At 40.6% G+C, this 21,513-nt stretch overlaps 1 protein-coding gene and 1 long non-coding RNA gene across 2 annotated transcripts; one reads left to right on the forward strand and one right to left on the reverse strand.

Annotated features, from left to right (window-relative positions):
- Window positions 1-1,051: 1,051 nt before the first annotated feature.
- LOX (lysyl oxidase) lies at window positions 1,052-11,183 on the reverse strand. Its single transcript, XM_031507423.3, has 7 exons — window positions 10,136-11,183; window positions 9,607-9,715; window positions 8,182-8,319; window positions 5,738-5,894; window positions 3,281-3,376; window positions 3,006-3,121; window positions 1,052-1,579 (listed from the first exon to the last, which is right to left on the reverse strand). The coding sequence occupies exons 1-7, from the start codon at window positions 10,851-10,853 to the stop codon at window positions 1,573-1,575; spliced, it is 1,341 nt and encodes a 446-aa protein (XP_031363283.2). The 5' UTR covers window positions 10,854-11,183; the 3' UTR covers window positions 1,052-1,572.
- Window positions 11,184-13,360: 2,177 nt separating this feature from the next.
- On the forward strand, window positions 13,361-16,727 carry LOC110479176 (uncharacterized). The gene is made up of 3 exons (XR_004149374.3): window positions 13,361-13,489; window positions 15,421-15,487; window positions 16,482-16,727. It is a non-coding gene; the product is annotated as an uncharacterized LOC110479176 (long non-coding RNA).
- Window positions 16,728-21,513: the final 4,786 nt, after the last annotated feature.

Genomic DNA, 21,513 nt, shown 5'->3' on the forward strand with positions numbered 1-21,513 from the left:
TACCTGAAGTATTCTCAATAGTGATAATAAAACCACTCCATACTCCTCAAATTTTTAATTTTTAACTATACTGAATAGCACATTTTTTCCTTTTTTTTTTAATTAATTAGTTTCCAATATTTCAGTAGGTGTTTTGAACTGCTGATCGAATTAATGAACACCAATCAATATGTCTAGGTCCCATTGGTCGAAAAGTAGATTCTCATTTTACATGATCAGAAATCTTCTGAAAAAACAAAAGCCAGATCCCCTTGTGATATGTCATTTCACAGTTTAAAACAAAAATCACAGCTACTGTAGCTTACAGCAGGGTGCACTGCAAAAGCAAAATAATTTGGGGATGGGAGGAGGAGTAGTATACCCAGCACCAGTTAAGCAGTTCAGCAGAAACATTAATTTGGGCTGGAAGTTTTTCCCCTTAACAATGTTGCATTTGGTTCCTGAACAGCCTAAAGCAGGGTGTCAAATACACTGACTTCTTGCTCTTCCTCTCTATACAGTATATTTTCAACTTTGTTATTTTGAATACTGAGATATAAATTTTAAAGTCAACTACAGTACTTAAGGGGGAAGCAGGTAGTAGGTTTTCTTCACACTAAAAATACTTTGTAAGAGATTTTGACCTACTTCTGTTTGTGGCACCACCTGAGTTAATTGCCTGTATTATTTTGATGGTTAACCTGTTCAAGTTGGGTGTTTTTCACAGATGACCACATTAGGGACTCTTCATCATCTCCAAGAGCCCATTTCTTGACAGGTATTTTTTATCTACATTAAGTTTGCAGAACTTTTTTTAAAGTCCCACCTTGAAAAATTTCTTGGAACATATACAGATGGGTAAACTTTTTCATTAATTTTCACAGATGAAAGGTGTATTTCAAAACCCCATCTGTTTTTCACTTAAGAAAATGGAAAAACTTCTAATGTATTAAAAATGTAAACATAACTTTTCTTGCAGGGGTATAACTTGTATATATAATATATGTGTATTTTTCTGCTATATGTTAATATTCTTTGAAAACTGAACATACTTCTCTCTTTCATATCAATGTGTCCTAGCAAGACTTTTTAATAGTACTGTATCATCACTTTTAATCTGTTTGTCATTGTGGTCTTTTCTGAGATAACTGACATTAGTACATTCTCTTGAGTTTTATTTAATTCATTTTGCGTACATTTTTTTTCTACATTTTAAAATATGTTCAACTCATTCACAAGTAATATTCCCACTGAAGTCTACTATCATGTAAACTCCAAATTTGAAGGAGCTAAGAAATGGTCCCATGTTTTTATGAATGAGTTAGATTATCAAAATTTAAAATATCTCTAAATGAAGCACCAGTTTCACACATTTCAACAGCAATACAAATAATGCCAATTTAGATCCTTAATATCCAGTTAAGTTTTGGTTGAAAAGCAGCAGAAGTGCTTCAAAGTCACATAAGGTGTGTGGGTGTATGTGTGTATGTTCTGTAGTTTTGTTTCTATAGTATTTGCATCCTAGTGAAGTTTGTATAATGATACTTCAGTTCAAAACATCTGGCACCATCTCATCCACTTCTTGCATCTCTCTCAGTATCTGTTGAAAGAGAAGTAATTTTATGTAGGTGAGCAGGCACGCACAGAAAGAAGAACTGCTGAATACCCACTTGTCAGCTTGGAAGCACACATCAGCCAACATTAACAGACATTTTGCGTCCTAGCCCTGCATGAATATGTACCTGAGAGAGATATAAAGTATGGTGTACATATATACAGATAGGTAGATAGATAGACAGACAGACAGATAGATAGATGGGGTGTTAGCCTGGAGAAGAGGAGGCTGAGGGGAAATCTCATCACTCTCTAGTGAGGTGTGGGTTGGTCTCTTCTCCCACATAACCAGTGAGACAGGATGAGAGGAAATGGCCTCAAGGGATGGTTTAGATGGAATATCAGGAGAAACTGTTTCACCTAAAGGGTTGTAAAACATTAGAGCAGAATACCAGGGAAGTGGTGAGGTCACTATCCCTGGAAGTTTTCAGAAGATGTATGAATATGGCACTTGAGAATATGGTGAGCATGGTGGTGATATGAGGTTGATGGCTAGATTTCAGTATCTAAAAGGTCTTTTCCAACATTACTATTATTCTATGTACTCAGTAACATTTTCAGAGGTAAAATAGGGAGATTACAAGTTAAAAGCGTGAAACATAAGTTTGGCTCATTTAACTACCGGTTTCCTAATGTAAAGTGAGGAATTAATATTTTACAGGCTAATTAAGCAAGTCACATTAATTCAGTCTGTTTCACTGATACTGCTATAGAAGACTACATTGGTCATCTGTTTTGCTGTTTTACTTTTCACTGACTGCTCTGGAAATTGTTTCATATGAACCTCTATACAATGTTAATACTCCTTATACAATCCAAATGAAGTCTCTTGATAAATATTTCATACGAGCAGCTAGCACAGTGTTCTGAGAACTGCTTACCACTGTGTTACAGAAGACTACTTTCTCTGTGTGAGTTTCACAGATACTAAGGTACAGTAGATCTACCATGAGGACATTTATTAAATGAATTTGCCTTTTTGGAGGAAAAAATGTAAGAAAGGCGCAATTTTGGCATTGTTCAAAATTTTAAAGAGCAAAACTAAACGGAGGATGTATGAAAGAACTGTTTCAGGGAGAGTGCTGTGCAAGTAGCAGCAGTGAAGTAACATGCATGTGTGGGATTTTGCAGAATGTCTTAAAGAGCACTGCAGCTACTCAGTTGTGTGTGGGTGTGTAAAAGGGTATTGAATGATCCTAGAAAGGTCCTAACGCAAGTACAAAGAAAGTGTGTGAGCCAGAGGTTGTTATCTGGCAGACCAGACAGGAGCAGCAATTTTGGAAAGTGTTACATATTCCAACAGCACAAGCACAAGAGCAAAACTCCCACAAATTTTAATATTCCCAAAACCCACAGAACAAAATCCTGACAGTGGGGCACAGTGGCAGAGAAACCACCAGGGACGCACTTACGGTGAAATTGTGCAGCCAGAGGCGTAGGCATGATGGCCCGTATAGCGGATGTCGCAGCGGACAATGTTGTTGGAGTAATCAGATTCAGGCACCAGGTAGCTGGGGTTTACACTAACCTGGAGGGGAGAGAGCACATTGCTATCTGCTGCCATGCTTCAGCTGGTAACTTATATGACAAAGGATGCATGTAAATTATTTGCTTATTTCAGTAGGGAAAAAAAAAAAAACAAACACTCCCCAAAAACCCCAAACTTCCCCATTCCCAATACACTCACCTTCAGAATGTAATTTCCAGGTTTTACATCAGTAATATCAATCCACTGGCAATCTATGTCAGCATTGTAAGTGTCGTAGCAGCCAGGGCTCAGACCCTTAAGAATGAAGTTAAGATGGATGTGAACAAACATTAATCTTTAGAAGTAGTGATATTCTAGATATTAGGGACACTCAGACTGAAGTTCACTTAACTATCACAGTTCACTTAGAAAATCAATCTTATTTTTAGTTGGCATTTTATTTGTGTGTCTAAAATAGAATACCTACGTCTAATGCACCACTTTTATAGACTTTTATAGCCCTTTATTACTACTGGATAAAAAACACCTATAATATTGACAGTTGTGCATCTGTGAGGTATCTGTATTTTCTTACAATCATTTGTTACAGTACTCCTTTTACGTAAAAACTGTTAATTATATCGTTTCCCATTCTTTACATAAGATCACAATACAATAAAAATAGACCAAAGACTGGAGGTAAGTATCTGTAAATGTCAAGTGAATATCTTCTGAGGTCATGAGTACAGACAGACTTGATCACCATGTTGGAACCTATCTCTATCCTTAGGAATGATGCAACCTTTTGCTATGGATGTTTGAATAGTAGGGTTAAAGGCCATTTTCACATTGAGCTTTCCATGGAAATGGTGTCTCTTCAGGCAAATAGTGACACAAGAATTTGAGGGAACTGAAAATGTAGCCTTTATTCCAGATCCACATTTTTGAAAAATTCTTTGTTCTTAGGAAAATGAGTAAGAATCCCCATATATGAATGTATTGGTGGTTCAAAGCTAGTATCTTTAGCTGTGGCCAATACAGATTGCTCTAGGCAGAGCTGATCTGTTCTGGCAACACACAGAGTGCAGAAAACCCAAGTCCTGCAGGAATTCCCTCTTGACCCAGCTGGTGTTCAGCTCAGACTCTTGCATGTTTGTGCCAAGTCTGAGGCTGGAGGAAAGTTCTATATTCCAATTACAAACCCCTGAAATATGGGCTTCCAGTGGAAATGCTGACACAGCCATTATTCTAGTGACACAAATACTCCAGCTGTAAAATATGTATGTTACTCAGTTAGATGTCATAGTCTACAGAAGTAGAAAAGGTCTTTATAAAACCTCTTCAAAGCCTCTTTGTATTGCAGATCATTCATTATAGTTAAAATGTGGACACGTCAGCCAGTGAAGCATAGCTGTCATTTCTCTGTAACAGAATAACTACCTTCTAGATGAAAAGCTGCAGAATAAGGGATACAGGTTTATGTGTATGTATGGCCACACAGAGTTAAACCACAGATCTGTCAAAGCTCAGTGTCACATCTCTGACAGTGGTCAGCAGCAGATGCTTAACGAGGAAAGAGCATAAGGAATGGGATGTGTAATGTCAGGCAAATTCCCTCCACCAGGCATTTAACTGTATTTAAGGCATGGGGTACCATCAGATTTCTGTGTTTAATAACATCTGTAATTTTGTCTAAATTCTTCTTGAGCCCATGGAGATTTCTGATCTCTGCAACATCCAATGGCAAGGAATTTAATACTTCATTCATGTGTCCAAAGAGCATACCTCTCTGTTTTAAAGCAGAAACCTGAAAACCTGTCAGGTTCATATATTGTCAGAAACATCAACAACTGTCAGTATATATCAAAAATTTCCTCTTTCAATCCACAACCAGTCAAGTTTTGGTCTTACTTCTGGTTTTCCAAAATGGAATAGTCTATGAAATCTCTTAGTCATACTACACTGCTGATCAACCTTGTTCTGCTGGGGTTGGCTGGTTAGGACTTTTTAAGTTTTTCTTTAGCAGTTCTAAGGGGTAGTGATGCAATATTCGAGATAGGAGCCTTGCATGGATTTGTCTGTCATAAAGGTATGTTCTATTTTCCATGTTCTCCTGGAAATAAGCCCTGGCACCTGGCTTTACATTTGTATGTAGCCCATCATAACAGCAACATAACTGCCACTCTCTTTAACAACCTCCTGCTGTATGGGCACAGAACAACACTCTGAGATTTCTGTGCCATGCTGCCAGCCAGCAACTGCAGGTGTTAATGGAATCCAGCACCTTACAGCTTCAGACTCTGCAAGGGAGAAAATACCAGCTATGAACTCTGGCACCAGCCAAGGACATCAGTTTGGGGGACGGACATTGGGAACAGCTTCTTTATGGGGTGTCTTGAGTGCCCCTTAGCAAGCCTGACCAGTCCTACTGCCATGAGAACTTGTGGTGTGTTTTAATATAGTTCAGTTACCAGTGGTGCTACACTAGTGAGTGTCACTGCCCTTTAATAAGAAACCCACAGTTAACAGCACGTGGGTGAATTATCAGTCTCCAGATCAGTATCCTGGTCTCTATAATGGGGAACTCCAGAAGCTAGTTAGGGCATCAGCTAATTTATGATTGGCATAAAAGTTATCTAAACACAAACACGTGGTTGCCTCCAAAGCAGCTCCTACCTGTGTGTGTGCTGTACATGCATACCGTCTGTAGTATCCATAATCACAGGAAGTATCTTCAAGGCAGAAACTTGCTTTGTGTCCCTCAGCAACTTTTCTATGTGAGCTCGCATCCAACAAGTCATAGTGGCTGAATTCATCCATGCTGTGATAATGTCTGTTAAACCATCGATACATTATTAGAGATGGATCAAATCTTATCAATAACATTTTCACATATTCCAATTTGATCTACATCCTGTTAAATCTGGACAAATTTTATTTACTACCCAAAATGTGTGTATTAGTATACTTTCCTACTACTGACCACTCAATTTACTCTAATTTTCAAGTACAACATGTCATCCTATAAATAAATAATATTTTTAATTTGTTATGGTAATAGCAGCACTGTTTTTCCAAAATTTTGTTTCACCTCTTTTCCAATAACAATATCAAGTATTAAGTAGTTCATATTTAAATTTAAAATCTTATAAGTGCTTTTAACCAGAGGTTTGCTAAGAATGCTTATCTTACATACTATAAATTCCATAGAAGTTTGCTACTTGCTAGTAAAATCCCAACAACTTGGTTTCACATTTCCATGGCCCTCAGACAATTAACATATTCGTAACATTGGTGAAGACAAAATCTGCATAAAGAAATGAGCTATGTACTAGCAATGCAGATTTCATTCAATATCAATTATTTTTACAGCCTGTAGTTAGTGCTGTCTCTATTTCAGAAGTATGTATGCTTTTGATTTGGGCAAAATGATGAATTTTTCTTGCTTTCTCACAAAGTGACTGTGAGAGTTACTGTGGAGTTTTAAGACCTTGTATTCTTGTAATTTCACCCTTTCCAAGTGTGTGGGAAAATAAACTTGTCTTTTCTACCTGCTCTGTATCTTCGCAGAATTTGGCTGCCATTACTTTTGAATGCTTTCAGCTCAAGAGGTATATGAGAAAGGCCTAATTTCAAAAAAATCAAATATATTGGTAAAAACAAAGCAGCACAGGAGCCTCACAAGCAGGCAAATCCAGAACACTAAAATAAATCCACAGATGATGATGACTAACACTGATGTCTGATGGCTAGCCAAAGTAACTGGCAGTTAAAGTTCATTTCCAAATGAGTTTGCTTTACTATTATGGAAATGATCATGAGATGCATTCTTTTGTAGGCAACATATTTTATGTTCAAGAATTGAATCAACATCAGACACACTTTGCATCTGAACAGTGATAGCTGGGCTATTGTGGCACAGTAAGAAAATGTTATTCTACAAATGGAAAACTTCAACTGCTCTCTACCCATTTCATCAATTTATCAAGTTGTAAGAATGAGGGTTGGGGAAGTTTTGTTGTTGGTTGAAATTTTTTTCAGGGATAGAGTTTAACTAAAGCATTTTTGGAGGCTTTTTTATTAGGTTTGATTTAGTTCTAGCTTTTTTGACGTATGCAAGATTTATAAACTGATGAGGCTTTTTTGAAAATTTGCTAATGATACTCATTTTTCATTCAATACCTAAAGCCTTTGAACCTAGAGAGGAATATTCCACTGGCTCAGAGGCCTTTAGACCAAACCCACATTGCATACCATTTTTTAAAAAGATTCAGTTATTATTTATGTACCTGGAGCAGCAGAGTTGTATTGTAAGTAAGGTGGAAGAAAGTATTCTGAGTAATTAGTTCTAGTATTTTATAACTGCTCCTGCTGAGAAGCAGCAGAAACTGGGACAAACCTTCAAACTCCTGCATATGATTTTTCTGAACAGGTACAAGTTTGCAGTGTTATTTGCTCCTGAAATGTTGAAAATGTTCTACTACATTTTCCTTGCTGTGTTTCCAGCAAATAGACTATTTCTAGAGCAATACTGCTATGTCAAAATATCATAATATATATATATAGAATATTGTTCATAATGGGATCAGTCAACTCAGTAGCTTTCCTTTTCCAAATTAATCAGACCATTCCTTGTGAAGAACTATCTCATTAAATTTAGCTCAAGAAGTATGGGTCACTGTTTGAAATGAGGTGTTATTATAGGGAATATGCTAGTAAATGTACATTTTAGGGTTTCTATTTATTTTAACATGGCTGGGACCTTTATTTACTGATTACACTTAAATGTAAGTGGACTATATGTAAAATAAATGGAGAAAGTGCTACTGTCAAATCTCATTTCAGACTTGTATTTTTATTTAATCTACACTTTGTAAGAGTTTCTTACATATGGATAAGCTTTGTATCATCTTCGTTTCACGTGTCTGTGCTAACATTAATTATCACTACATATACAAAGAGTAATTACCACAACATAAAATTAATCAGATAGTAAAAGGCCAAAGTTTCCCCAGGGTTTCTCTCTACTTCACTTTAGTTCTAGAAAATGTCACCTTATACTTGATAATTTGTTAGTGAAAAGCATAATTAGAAGATGTCATACTGAGCACTTTACTCACTGGTGACAGCTGTGCCACTCCCATGAGTAACGAGGTCTGCTGGGCAGAAAATCCGATGTGCCTTGATTTTTCACTCTTTGGGGGAATCTGAGGAGCACTCGATTGTCATAATCTCTAACATCTGCTCGATAAGCTGAACTGCAATGATGCAAATCAAAGAAAACAAAGGAAAAAGCCATAAGCATGTGCAATAAATACTTCCAAAAAAATGCCTTAGATTGTCCTAGAAGTAACTCATAACAGAGATCTTTTCAGACCCCATAAGCCTCATGCACTGGAGATTCATACAGGAATTCCATATCTTGTGGAAATGCCTGGTGTCAGACCAAGACCTGAGTACATTTCAGACCTGGTTTTAATTTTATAAATGGAAGTTTGACCACTGACTGACTCTCTCTAAGAAGAAGATCACTGCTGAGTTGTAAAATTACTCTGGTTACAAAAAACATAATTTTATTAGTTGCTGTTAACCAAAATAACTCCCTGTGTATGCAAGATCACACAACAGATGTTGATTCAATTGTTTTAAAAAAAAACCTAACATGTATATAAATCAGGCTATATTTTCTTATTCTACATAGCTATTATCTACACTCTTTTAAATATTGGGATATTTTAATCAACTAATATCTAGAAAGAACACTTCAATGAGTCTTCACTGTGATGCTAGCAAGAAAAAACCTGCTATGTCATATTTCTTTTTTCTGCAAGTGAAGAGCAAGCATGACCCTGAAACACAAATTAATGATGTTAATAAATAAATAAGTCTGTTTTGCATGATAAGGTATCAAACAAGTTAAAATGGCTAAAACCAGCCATGTTGATTTCTTTCCAAACAAAATAGGAAAAATCACTCTTTGCCAACTGGACAAGACCTAACTTCATAAAAAAGCTGTTATTTCAACCCCTTAAGAGACTCTGAAACACTTTTCAGAGGGATTTTAGTTTTAGGAGACTTTTAAAAGGCATAGACCCAGAAACAATTAGCTTACTATAATCTTAATAGTAAATTGTGTTGGTTAAGAATAGGGTTTTTGTTGTTCAGTTTTAGTTTTTTTTAAATGAAGTAACAATGGGACTTGTGGGAGTAGAGGAGGGAGATGAAAATCAACAGAATGAAGTCATTTTCTAGGTGCCTCCATTTCACAAAATTCAGAAATGTTCAAGTGAGCCTGGCAATAAAAACATGTAATACAAGTTTCCACAGGTTCTTCAGGAGATTTGTAGCTTTTTTCTCTAATATGGCAGGATTGCTTTCTGATGTGCATACTCTACCATCTGCCACAAATTTGGAACTAGATTACAAAAGGCTGTGTTTCCACAGCCTTCTAGCCTCACCCTTCTCCACTCTTCACCGCGTTCACAGGTGGAAACAGGAGCACAGCAACCCACAGCAAACGGGCAAAATCTCGGGACGATGCCTACCTTGCCAAGCAGTTCTCCTCGGCAGCACATCTCAAGTTATACATGGACATCCTCTGGACATATGTGGACGCCTGGATGTAATAGGGATCCGGGACTAAGTCAGGGAGACCTGCAGTTCATCAAACCAACCACACAACAGTAAGATCAACCCAGGTCACGTTTGCAAATATTTGACAACCATCCTAGTCGTTAGGAGCCGTCGATTTGCTAAGGACCCCTGCTCTCCGTTAACCTCTCAATCCCCTTTGCTCAGGCTTGTCCGAAACACCGCAAACACGACGTCCGGAGCCCCCGGTGGGCTTATCGGCAGCTCGCCCCCCTCCCAGACACTGGAACCAGGCTGCCCGCAGCCCGAGAGCCGGGCGAGCGCCTGCCCGGTCAGGTTTTGCCCCGCGCAAGGGCCAGGCGGGGCCGGCGACCCCCGCAGCTCATCCCGCCGGGACCGGCGTGCGCGCAGCAAGCGGATCCGGGGCCGGAGCCGCCGGCAGGGGAGGGACGGGACGGCACGGGTGGAAAGGAGGGCTCTTACCGTACTGGAAGTAGCCGGTGCCATAGCCGGGTCTATACCTGCTGCCCTGACGGGGTCTCTCGTAGGTGTCGTAGTAGTTGTAGTAGGGGTTATCGTCCGTGTACTTGTAGGGGTTGTAGGGGTCGTCTCCTACCATGACATCTTCCCGACCGGGCCTAAAGCTGCCCAGGGGCGGCAGGCTGCCGGCCCCGGTGCTGCTCCCGTTGTTATCGGTCCCGGTGCCGCCGGCGGCGGCGCTGGGTGGTGGCGCCCCCCAGGAGGCGCTCCGGGCCGCGGAGGTGGCGGCCGCTGGGCTCCGAGGCGCGGCAGCGGCGCGACCCCCGGAGGAAGCCTGGTAGCCAGCCTGGAACCAGTGCCGAGCTCCGGAGCTCCCCCGGCTGCCGGCGGCGGGCTGGGGCTGCGGCGGGGGCTGGACGGCGGCGGCGCGGGCGGCGGCTCTCCGCGGCAGCGCCGTGCCGTTGTTCCGCAGCAGCAGGATGGGGCTGCCCGCCGCCTCCCCCGCCTGCCTGCGCCGCGGGGGCTGGTACTGGGAGCCCAGGCTGAGCAGGCTGTACACCTGCCCGTTGTTCTCCCACTGGATCCGCTGCCTCCAGGCGGCGGGGGGCGGCGGGGGATCCCGGCGCGCCGGCTGCTGCTGGCAGCCGGCGGGCCAGAGGCAGCTCCAGTAGATGCACACGTGAAGCTGGGCGAGCAGGAACCCCGGCGGCGCGAAACGCATCTTCTCCGCTTTCGTGGGCGCCGGCGGGTAGCGAGACACGGGCGAAACCGGGAGGGGAGGGAGCGGGGGGCGGGAGCGAGAGAAGAGCGAGGGGCGCCTTTCCTGCTTGGTATGGAGCCGGGGGCGGTGCGGGACGGCCGAGGGGTGGAGGGCTGCGCCTCTGAAAGGGTCGGGCGGGCAGCGGGGTCTCAGGTGCTGCGGCGCCCGGGAAGTGCCATCGGGCAGGTCGGACCGTCGGAAAGGAAACTCGGCCCGGGGTAGGCGGCGAGAGCGGCTTTTCTTCTCCCTGGTATTTATAGGCGAGGGGATGCGAATGGGAGCCGGAGCAAACAATCAGCCTCTCATCGTCCTCCGGCCCGCGCTGGTGTCTGGAGCGAGGGAAGAAGGAGGAGGAGAGACCAGGGACTTTAAACTTGCTGGCACGCTCGCAAAGTTACACAAGCCCCGCTGGCTGGGCTGACTGCACCCCCGCCATTTGTTCACGTAATGCGGCTGGAAACGTGCGGCCCTGACAGTTCCCCCACGGCCGCCCCCCGCCCGCCCCGCGCGGGGGCGGCTCGGGCCGGCGCGGCGGTGGGGGCTCCCCATCCTCCCTCCCCGTCTGCCTCCCTCCTGCCCTGCCCTGCCCTGCCTCCCCCCGCGCCCCGAGCCGTGCCGAGCCTGCGGCGGGCGGGCGCGCTCAGACACACGTAGGTTGCCAGAGTATGCCGTGGGGCAGCGCCAAAGTATGCAAAGGAAAAATGCTATTAGCTCATCAGCGCTGGAGAGACTAGAAACGGGGTGGCGGGGAGGGGGAAGGGGCCGCTGGCGAGAGAGGAAACATGTTTCTGGAAAATGTACTGGCCGGCACATCTCCCGGGCTGGAGCAGCTGCTGGTAACCTTTGTCTCAGCGCTGAGTAACAGTCGGATCCCGTTGATGACCTCTTAATTAGAAGAAAACCTTCATCAAATAAACTCTTGACTATTGACTTTTGGGTTTTGTGCATATGAGTCACACGAGAAATATATTGGCGATGCTCCACTCGGAGTAAGTTTTCATTGAAAAGTGAAATTTCACATGGGAGAGGCTTAGCCCCATCACCAGAACAAATAAACCTAGACTGGGTAGTGTCTCCCCAAAATCGTGCTGGGGAAGAGGAGCAGACTGCGGCGCGAAAGCCTCTCCCTTCCTTCCTGCTTTTACAAGTTCATCAAGGCTGTGTTTTGATAAGTACTATCACCCAGTCCATGGATTTCAGCCAAAACTTCTTTTGGATTATTTTTCCAAAGGCTGTTTGCTTATGAATCCTTGCAAAGGAATTGAGGGGAATACACAAAAGTTCTCCTTCACCAAAAGTTTTGTGGTGAGAATATTTAAGTGAATCCTGTCAATGATGATCTGTCTGGCTTGCTCAAGGTTTCCACCTTAGGTAGATTCAAGTCATCCAAGAACCACTGCCAGCTTCCCTGGGTCAGGTTAACAGACCACATGTTACTGGCCAGGTGGATATTGCAGCTGCATTTGGATGGTTTTGTACAGTTCTCCAGTCATTTGTTGTGTTGTAGTTTATTTTAATTGCATATTACTTTAAATGGTGTGCACTTCCAGCATTGTGGCTGTGATGGATGGTGAATGCTGACTTACACTGCTAAAGAATTAATAGTTGCAGTGCTCATCTTTAAAGTACTTTCACCACCCGGAAATTAGTGGTGCCACCCTGCATGTCAAAGGTCCACCCGTGGACTGGGGGTCATTAGCTCTGACTGGTGTTGGCACTGGCTGCTCACCACACCAGGCTTGCTGGCTGTGCTTTAACCATAAAAATGGTCAGTCTGCAGAACACTGAGGAGCACAGGGCACTTCTGCTCCAAAGACAGCGAAGTCTTCTTATCCGGAAAACATACCCAATAGCCAGGTGGGTGCTTGTTACCATTGCTAGATAGCACCAAGATGGTGGGAAGCATCTGCTGGAATGGGCCCCCTACCAGAAGAGTAACTGGTGTCAACAGGCATGTTGTGTTAGTTTGGGCAGTCTGCTGCAGAGGTGGTCTGCTTTGGGTTCCCTTATTCATCGCATTTGCAGGTTGCTTATACCCTATGATCTTTCTCATTGTGTCTTTGAAAATATTATTCTCCATTTAAGGGTTTGCCTGGAATGATCAGTGACTCAAGCTGAGTAAAATGGAAAGGTTGAAGATAGGGAAAATGCAGCTCTGAAGGAATGAGATTTCTGTCTTTTTAATCTTCCTCTAAATCTTACTAATGTTACAAACAGCAGGTTGTTGCCCAATATGTGATATTAGACAATGTTTCCACACAGTGGGATTCCAGCCATTTTTTCATATGCCTGATTAAGTTACTATTTTTCATGAAACTAGAGAAAGCATATTTGAGGCTGATATTGTCACCCATCTATCAGCCATTCACACTGTTTGCCATTTTTTACATGCACAAGTTTCATTTTTTAATTAATTTAGGGTTCATAATGCCTGAAAAGCATTATTAGCATCACTAGAGTCATGTCCTTCCCTTAGTATTAGGTGCCTATGTCCATTTAACTACTTTCCTCTCTCCACAGGTTGCCTAATTGCACCAGGTTTTTCCATCATGGGTCTGAAAAGACCATCAAAATGCTCTGTGATCTCAGGTGTCGAGGTAGGATTTTAAGTCTGCAATACTTTAAAAAGACTCATAAGCAAATCAGGTACTGCAACTGCCTCAAAAACTGTCAAGCACTCTGGACTTAAACTTTCTTATGAGGTTGATACAGCTGCTTTGTAAAGTCCAGTTCTGGTAATGATCACAATTAATTTAGGTACTTAAGCATTTGCTTACCCCTTTCTTTTTTGTCTGGAATGACTGGTATGCCTGGGTATTTGTTGCACTAGGGATTTTGATTTCTGCCACCTATAGAAATAAATGCAATGTATATAAACTGAGATATAAAACCTTCCTTCACTAAAAAATGACACTAGTTAAAGCAGGTGTCATACATAAATGCGGTAATGTCTCAGAATCTGGTATCAGGTGGTAACTTGTATTTAAATTTACATTTAATTGTAAGGTTGTAGCAGTCCTCATTCAGATGTTACAAATAGAAGAATATCTACAATGGCATTAGTATCATTTGAAGTTACTTTAATGTGTACTACTACTGTTAAACTGCTAATTCAGTTGTGAATCTTGAAAATGGAAAAATATTAACCTGTTCACCACAAAAATCAACAAAAATACTCCAAACAGAACCAAAGGTATTTGAATTGGGCATGTCTTAATATATGTCCTAAGACACACATTTTAAGCTTTTTTAATCTTGTTATTTGATATGTGTATGAAAAAACTATGATAGTGTAAAAAAGAGGAAGCAATTTTAAATGTCAGTTTACATCAATCATATAATTTTTTACATTTAATGTTATTTTTAAAATATGAGCTCTGTAGTTACGGGCTGGATAATTTGTGTTCTTGTTTAGTCAAAAACTGATGAGGGTCACACACATAAACCAAGAAATAGAAATAATTTTATAAAATCCTAATAAGAAACTAGACAAACTTAATATTTGTTAAGTATATTTATAAACTGATATATTTTCTCTTGGGATTGAAGGGTTATTTGTTGAGGAGTCACTACAAGAAAAATCTTGAAAATAGGGTTTGGTTTTAACTTTTTCTACCTGGGAAATATTCAGTGTACTAAACTGATTTATGCTTGAATAGACAAAGAACTTCCTCTGATTCTTCAATTTGCATAACACTGAGTTGCAACTAGATGATTCAAATTTATCCTTTTTTTTGTAGATCTTATTTGCAATACTTTTTATAACTTGCCTTTTTTTTTGCATTCAAATATAAATTCTGTAATTCTGTTGCTCACCAGAACACTGTGGATTTTTATGAAGCATATTTTACAGCAGGTCCAGGTATCTTTATTTAGGAAGTCACTTGTCAATCCATTGGATTATAAAGTTCCTAATTTTAATGAATTCCCCTTAATAATTGGGATTAAAATGTAAAGGTATTCTTTGCAGTATGTGAACTTCTCTAGAAACTAAGAACACTGAGCACTTTCAGATTCATGTTTGTATTGAGATTTTTTTTTTTAACAAACCAACCTAATTAGAGGCAAGGGTTATAGACTTTTTCTGACATCGGTAGTCTTTGGAGCAGACAGCTAATTATTTTTACAAAAGTTAGCCTTCCAGTTAAATTTAGCTGCCCTTTGTATGTCTGATTTTGAAGTCTCTAATCAGGCAACTTTCCACTACCATAAGTAAAACACAAAAGTAAACTTTCAGACTTTTTTTCGGCTCTGAACTTATAGAGGAACAAATAGATTTTTGTTGATTCAATGAACTTGTCGATTTGTTGAAAAAGGAAAATTATTATAGTTTTATTAGTTCTCGATTCAAAATTAACAGCCAAAATGTTATCAGCCACCTTTACCTTATCTAATATTTTGGGTTTATCTATCTGCATTACAATACCAGTTTTTGGTTGCTTAGTTTTATGCACCATGGGTAGAACTGCTGAATTACAAATACCTGCACCAGATGAAATAAATTAATTGCACTTGTCTATCTCTTCAGGATCTGACAACTTGATCAGGAAAAGCAGCTACAGGATCTGAGACAGATGTTACTCTTTTCTTGCATGGTGAGGGCTGAAGACAAAGCCTTCTGCATTGACTTTATGTGTTCCATTTCTGTATATTTTTTCTAACCTTATTTGTTTTCTATCTTCCAAGATTTCTATAAAAGTGAGATTTTGAAAAACGTGAAATAAAGAGATAAATATGCAGTTACTGCAAATTTGTTCAGAGAGTTGAAAATCCACCAAAGCTTTTTCTTTTCTTATACATCAGCATCTGTAGTAAACCTTCCCTACCTATTGTCTATGTAGTATTCATTGCAGTGTTATATAAGTTGTCTGATGACACATACAAAGGAATAGAAGTCCAAGACACTCAAACTAAAGATCTATGCATTAACATCTGTGATAGGAACTAGAGTTAGCTTCATTTAGCAAGGTCAATAAAATTCAGATTAGATTAAACAGTGCATGGATAAACAGTGCCTTATTGCTTAGGGAGTTCAGTCCTGTATTGTCTCCACAAGCTGAGCAGGTGCTAAAGAACTGCCACCATTCAGGCACAAACACCTAATTTTATTAGGTGTTTAATTTTATTTAATTTCATTTTATTTTATTGAAACTTGTGGATACTAAGGAGAGGTTATTGTGAAAAACACAAACTGGCTGAACAGTTCTATACACAGGCACATCTTTGTTGTGGTAGTGCATAGTCTTTCCTTATGTATATTTTGCACAAAAGCAAGAAAACCCATCTAGTAAGCCTAAACTGAGGAAGGCTTGAGAGAATAATTAATTTTAAATTGAGACATTCACCAGGTTGAGATAATATATAAAGGGAGAGAAATGGATAGCTTTCCAAACCTCATTTTCCAATCCATCTTCAGCACGGGATAAGTGCCTGTAAATCATTAACAAAGGGGAACACTGCCCAACATAATGTAAGAACAGAAAATGTCAGCAGAAATTTTGGAATATGATTTTACTATGCATCTCATCAATAAAAATACTGGATGTTATTTTTTTTTAATAGTGATTTTGTCTTCATAACCATCCCCAGATTTGCATGGCCATCACAGGGACAGATGGCTTTATTTGTGAAACTTCAATGCCTGATGGAAGAATGCCAAAGAAAATTCCTGTTTCCAATCCCAATGTGAGTTTCCATAATTGATATTAGAAAAAAATTAGTGTTATACTGACAAGGCTCAATTAAAACACTGATCAGTATTGCCCTTCATTATGTGAATGTGAATGCATAAAAAGTGGGACACTGATGATGGTAAATAACGAACTGGCAGAAGAACTCCTATGTCTAGGCTTTTAATTGTCTACTTTGTTTTCACTGGAGAATATGTACACAGTAACAACAAGCAACCCCCCTGCACCTTTGCATTAGAGAGAATGTTTAGAGGCATCAGGGACATTAGAAATAGAGTTTGCAGTTTGCATTCAAAAAGAAATGAGGGTAGAATTGAAACAGCTGAATGGTCCAACTTCTCCACAGTGAGATCTGCTTCTAGCAGGACACACGAACCTGACAAAAGTCATCTGGTAAGGGAGGCAGGCTCTGACTTGCGAGTTGTATTATGTCTCACGTTTGCAACTCAGTCTTGGTTACTAGCATGTTATTGACAAGAAAGTATTTGATATTATTAACACCTATTGTTTCTATTTTGCTTATCAAACATCTGTGTTCAGAAAGTTTTATGTGTAAACCCTGAAAAAGGTTTTCTGTGTGGATTACATAAACATATCCTCCTGTCAAGGATGATCTGTCAAGGCATGTGGATAACTGGGAGTTAATTAGAGGCAGCCAGCGTGGCTTCACCAAGGGCAAAATCCAAAGAGACCAGTAGTGCTCAGTAACTTTATTAATGACACAAGCAGTGGGGTTGAAGGCATCCTGAAAAGGTTTCTGACTGGTGTACTTTTCTGTGCTGGAGAGAAGGGGTACAACATGTACTTCCAGCCCAGAAAGCCAATAGGATCCTGGGCAATTCTGCTCCTCTGCTCTGTTGTCCTCAGATCCCACCTGGAGTACAGTGTCCAGTTCTGGGTTCCTCAGCACAGGAAAGACATGGACCTGTTGAAGCAGGTCCAGAGGAGGGACAAAAAAATGATCAGAGGTCTGGAAGACTTGCTTTTGAATAGAAGCTGAGACAGTTGATGTTGCTCAGCCTAGAGAGCAGAAGGCTCCAGGGAAATGATCTAGTCATAGTCTGTAGAGGTGGCTTGTAATGAAGTTGGAGGGAGGCTTCTTACTGAGGCCTGTACTGACAGAACAAGGAGGAATATTTTTAAACTGAAAGCAGGTAGATATAGGTTAGATACAAGGAAGAAAATTTTTTTACAGTGCTGATGGTGAGACATAGAAAGAGGCTGCCCAGAGAAGCTGTGGATGCTCCGTCGCTGGAAGCATTCAAAGACAGATTGGATGGGCTTGGAACAACCTGGTCTAGTTAAGATGTCCCTGCCCATATCAGAGCACTTGGAACTCAATGATCTTTGAAGGTCCCCTCCCATCCAAACCATTATATGAGTCTGTGAAAATAGACATACTCCAATCCTGAAACAAAGCATACATTCAACAGTAGAGATATGCCAGTTTTCCTAAAGTGATGGTCTGGACTGGTGAGTATTTCTTGGTTTCTGAGCATTTCTTTGTCTAGTCATAACTAATTAAACTATTTCAGGAAAATTGAAATAAGTAGTATCTAATTGACTAAGTCTTGGGAAAAACTGAATTTATTTATTTACCCTCCTTACAAGATGAAGAGAGCACTAAAACTATTGAGAAACTGTTTGTTGTTCATAGTCTCATCATATCAAATACATCATCTTGGTTCTGTTATCTTTCCTCTTTGTTTTTTTCCAATTGTTATGTCCCTTTTTCCCCAGGGCAGGGACCAAGTCTTCCTATGTGTCAGCTCAGTGATGCTCACAGTAGGGCACAGAGTCTATTAATTTTGGCCTCTGCTACAATATGAAGAGCAGTCCCAAATACAGAATGCTGCATTGAACAAATGCAACATTTAGAACATGTGAAAACTCTCATGCAGCTGTGTGTGTTATTGAACAGAGTTGACACTCGGCAATTATGACTCAAATAAAACACCCACGGTGGTTTTCACTTTGGTCTAAATTTCATCATAATATTTTGTCTTACATACCAATCTTATGAATTCTTTTACTATTCTGCTTTATAGTAGATCTTCTTTGAAATACATTCCTAATCTAATCCCTATTTTCATCCATGCATAATTATCAGATTTAACTTTAGATATTCTCAGTGATTGGGGAAAATTTTAGAAGTAAAACATTAAGTCATGCAGTTAAATTGAAAGGAATGTTTATAAAAATATGCTGAAGGTATATCGGGGCAATGACTGTAATATTTGCTTTACCAACTAAGAGTAGAAGAAAAGTGTATGCTTAGAAAGAACTTGTTTGACTTTAATGAGCTAAAATAAAGTTGACTTTTTTCCCTCACAGTGAACAGACTCAAGCAGCTCCTAATGGAAGCCCATTCTTTGAGGGAAAGCTCAGAATGTGTATGGTAGGCCAAGCTGATTCCACTGTGTTTATTCTGAGTTGAAGTCTCACATAGTAATTGGTTTAAACTGCTCTTATATATGTCATTTTAGAGCATTAAAGATTATCTCAACATTCCATGTCATGTAGTCAAACAGAAGTTCCTGTGCAAAAAGGTAGTTTATTCAAAAGTGCGTACATCCAGCTGTGCACTGTAGTGACAGAGGTGGCTGCTGCCTTTCACTGCGAAAGCAAAGCCCCTTCTCCATCTCTCCAGCTGACTCTTGTCTCCCTGTGCTGGGTCTGGGTGGTGTGATAGCAGCAGGTCAGGCGCTGGGCTGGCACTGCTGATGGACAGGCAATGGGCTGTGGGAGCACACAGACAGCACTGGTGCTACTCTGTAGCATTGAAAGCTCTGGGGGAAAGCTGTGGTTTCACACAGTGGCTGGGTTTGTATGAGTTATCTGTGTGGTGACATGAAAGCACAATACGAGGACATGAGATGGAGAAAAACAGGACCAATTACACCCCTTACTTATTCTCCCCAATAAATCTACAGTTAAACCGACTCTGTTGTTTCTTTTTGTCTAGTTTTACCATGGTAATTTCTTTCTGTACTTGCTCTTGTTTAACACAACTTTCTCTATGCATTTGTATATATAAGATTGCATCTAGTACAAGTACAATTTTGTGGCGTAGCTCGAACAAAATCAAATTCTTGGATCTACATAGACCATCAAAAAACCCACATAAAATCCTAACCTTCAGGAGGTTTTATACTTTCTATCACCTCCATCCTTTGTTAGGGGGAACTCAGGAGGGTGGCAACTGTTCTGCACCGTGGGGTGTCTTAAGAGTCATAGTATGATGGACTACACCTTTCAGCACAACAATGTGAAAGCGCTTTAGGGAGGTGTATCTACTCCAAGATTTTCTGCTTTTTCAAGTAGAAGTTACTGTGCCTGCTCCAGTGAAGTTGTTGTGGGGTAAACCAGAAAGAGTTTTTCCAAAGAGTAATGAGAAATCAATAATGAATACAAAAACCTTGACTTGGTGGCACTGTTTAACTCACTCTCATGGACCTCTCGAGGAATGAAGAGCAGAAACTAAGAAATTGCTATAGGGCTGCTGTAGGAATCATATCAGAAGAAGAGACAATGTCGAAAGACAGAATCTGATTAAGCATTGGCAGGTTTAAGAAGCAAAGATGCTACATGAGGAGAATGAATGTCTGGTTCCAGAAGCAGGTGTTTGCCCCACAGACACAAAAGGAATACAGTATGTCTGGATTCCCTTTAAAAGGTTTGTGTATAATACTGAGTTCTAGTGAAAAACTCCCATGGAAATTAATTGACTTACACCAGCATGAGACGTTGCAGCTGAGAGTAGAGCACTTAACATGTTTTTATGTGTCTTGTGATGGACTTTTAAAATAAAGTAAATTGTTCCAGGTATTGTATTTTCCACTTATTTCACAGAATTATAAAAGAATAAGCTGAGCTGGAAGGGACCCACAAAGATCAAGTCCAGCTCCTGGCCCCGCACAGGACACCCCAAGAGTCACACCATGTGCCTGAGAGCATTGCCCAAACACTTATTGAGCTCTATCAGGCTGGTGCTGTGACCAATTCCCTGGGGAGCCTCTTCCAGTGCCCAAACACCCTCTGGGTGAAGAACTTTTCCTGATAACCAAACCTTTCCTGACACAACTTCAGGCCGTTCCTTTGGGTCCTGTCACTGTCACCACAGAGAAGGGATCAGTGCCTGCCCCTCCTTTGCTCCTCCCAAGGAAGCTGCAGAACTGCAGTGAGGTCTCCCCTCAGTCTCCTCCAGGCTGAACCGACCAAGTGACCTCAGCCACTCCTCACACGGCTTCTCCTCAAGGGCTTCAAGGCCCTTCAGCACCCTTGTGGCCCTCCTTTGGGCACTGTCTAAGGGCTCAATGTCTTTCTTACATTGTGGTGCCCAAAGCTATTTATCATAGGTCTAGCTTTGGATTTGGCTTCTCATTAAAACTATAATGGTTAATAGCACAATTGTGGTGTAAAACCTTGGTTAATTTGAATTGAAATGTATAGGAAGTCAAATCAGAGCACAATCTAAAAGTCCTGAGTTACAAGGGCAAGATACTGTATTTATACTACTTGTCTTTCCATTATTACTGCACTCTCCTTGCAGGTTAGTATTTGTCAAAGACTGAAAACCAGCAAGAAGAAACTTTGGTTTGCATCATGTCATGAAAGATTCAAAAGCATGTTACAGAAATATATCCCATGACTGATCTTTGCACAACACTGAGGAAGAGCATGTTAACTCTGTTGAAGTAACGTAAATGAGCAGTGTTGGACAGAAATAAAATGAAATATCCTTTTATAGTAATCCCTGGAGAAATCTGTAAGTAAGATTATATGTGTTAGAATTTGGATTTACAAAATTTCAAAGCCAAGAAGGACCTGTCAGGACAGTCTGATCTTCTGCATAACACAGGCAGTGGAATTTCACCCAGCAATTTCTTCATAAAGATCATAATTATCTGAACTAAGATACCTTTTTTAGA

Source organism: Lonchura striata, chromosome Z (genome assembly GCF_050655825.1).
Source record: "Lonchura striata isolate lonStrDom1 chromosome Z, ASM5065582v1, whole genome shotgun sequence".
Taxonomy (NCBI): Eukaryota; Metazoa; Chordata; class Aves; order Passeriformes; family Estrildidae; genus Lonchura; species Lonchura striata.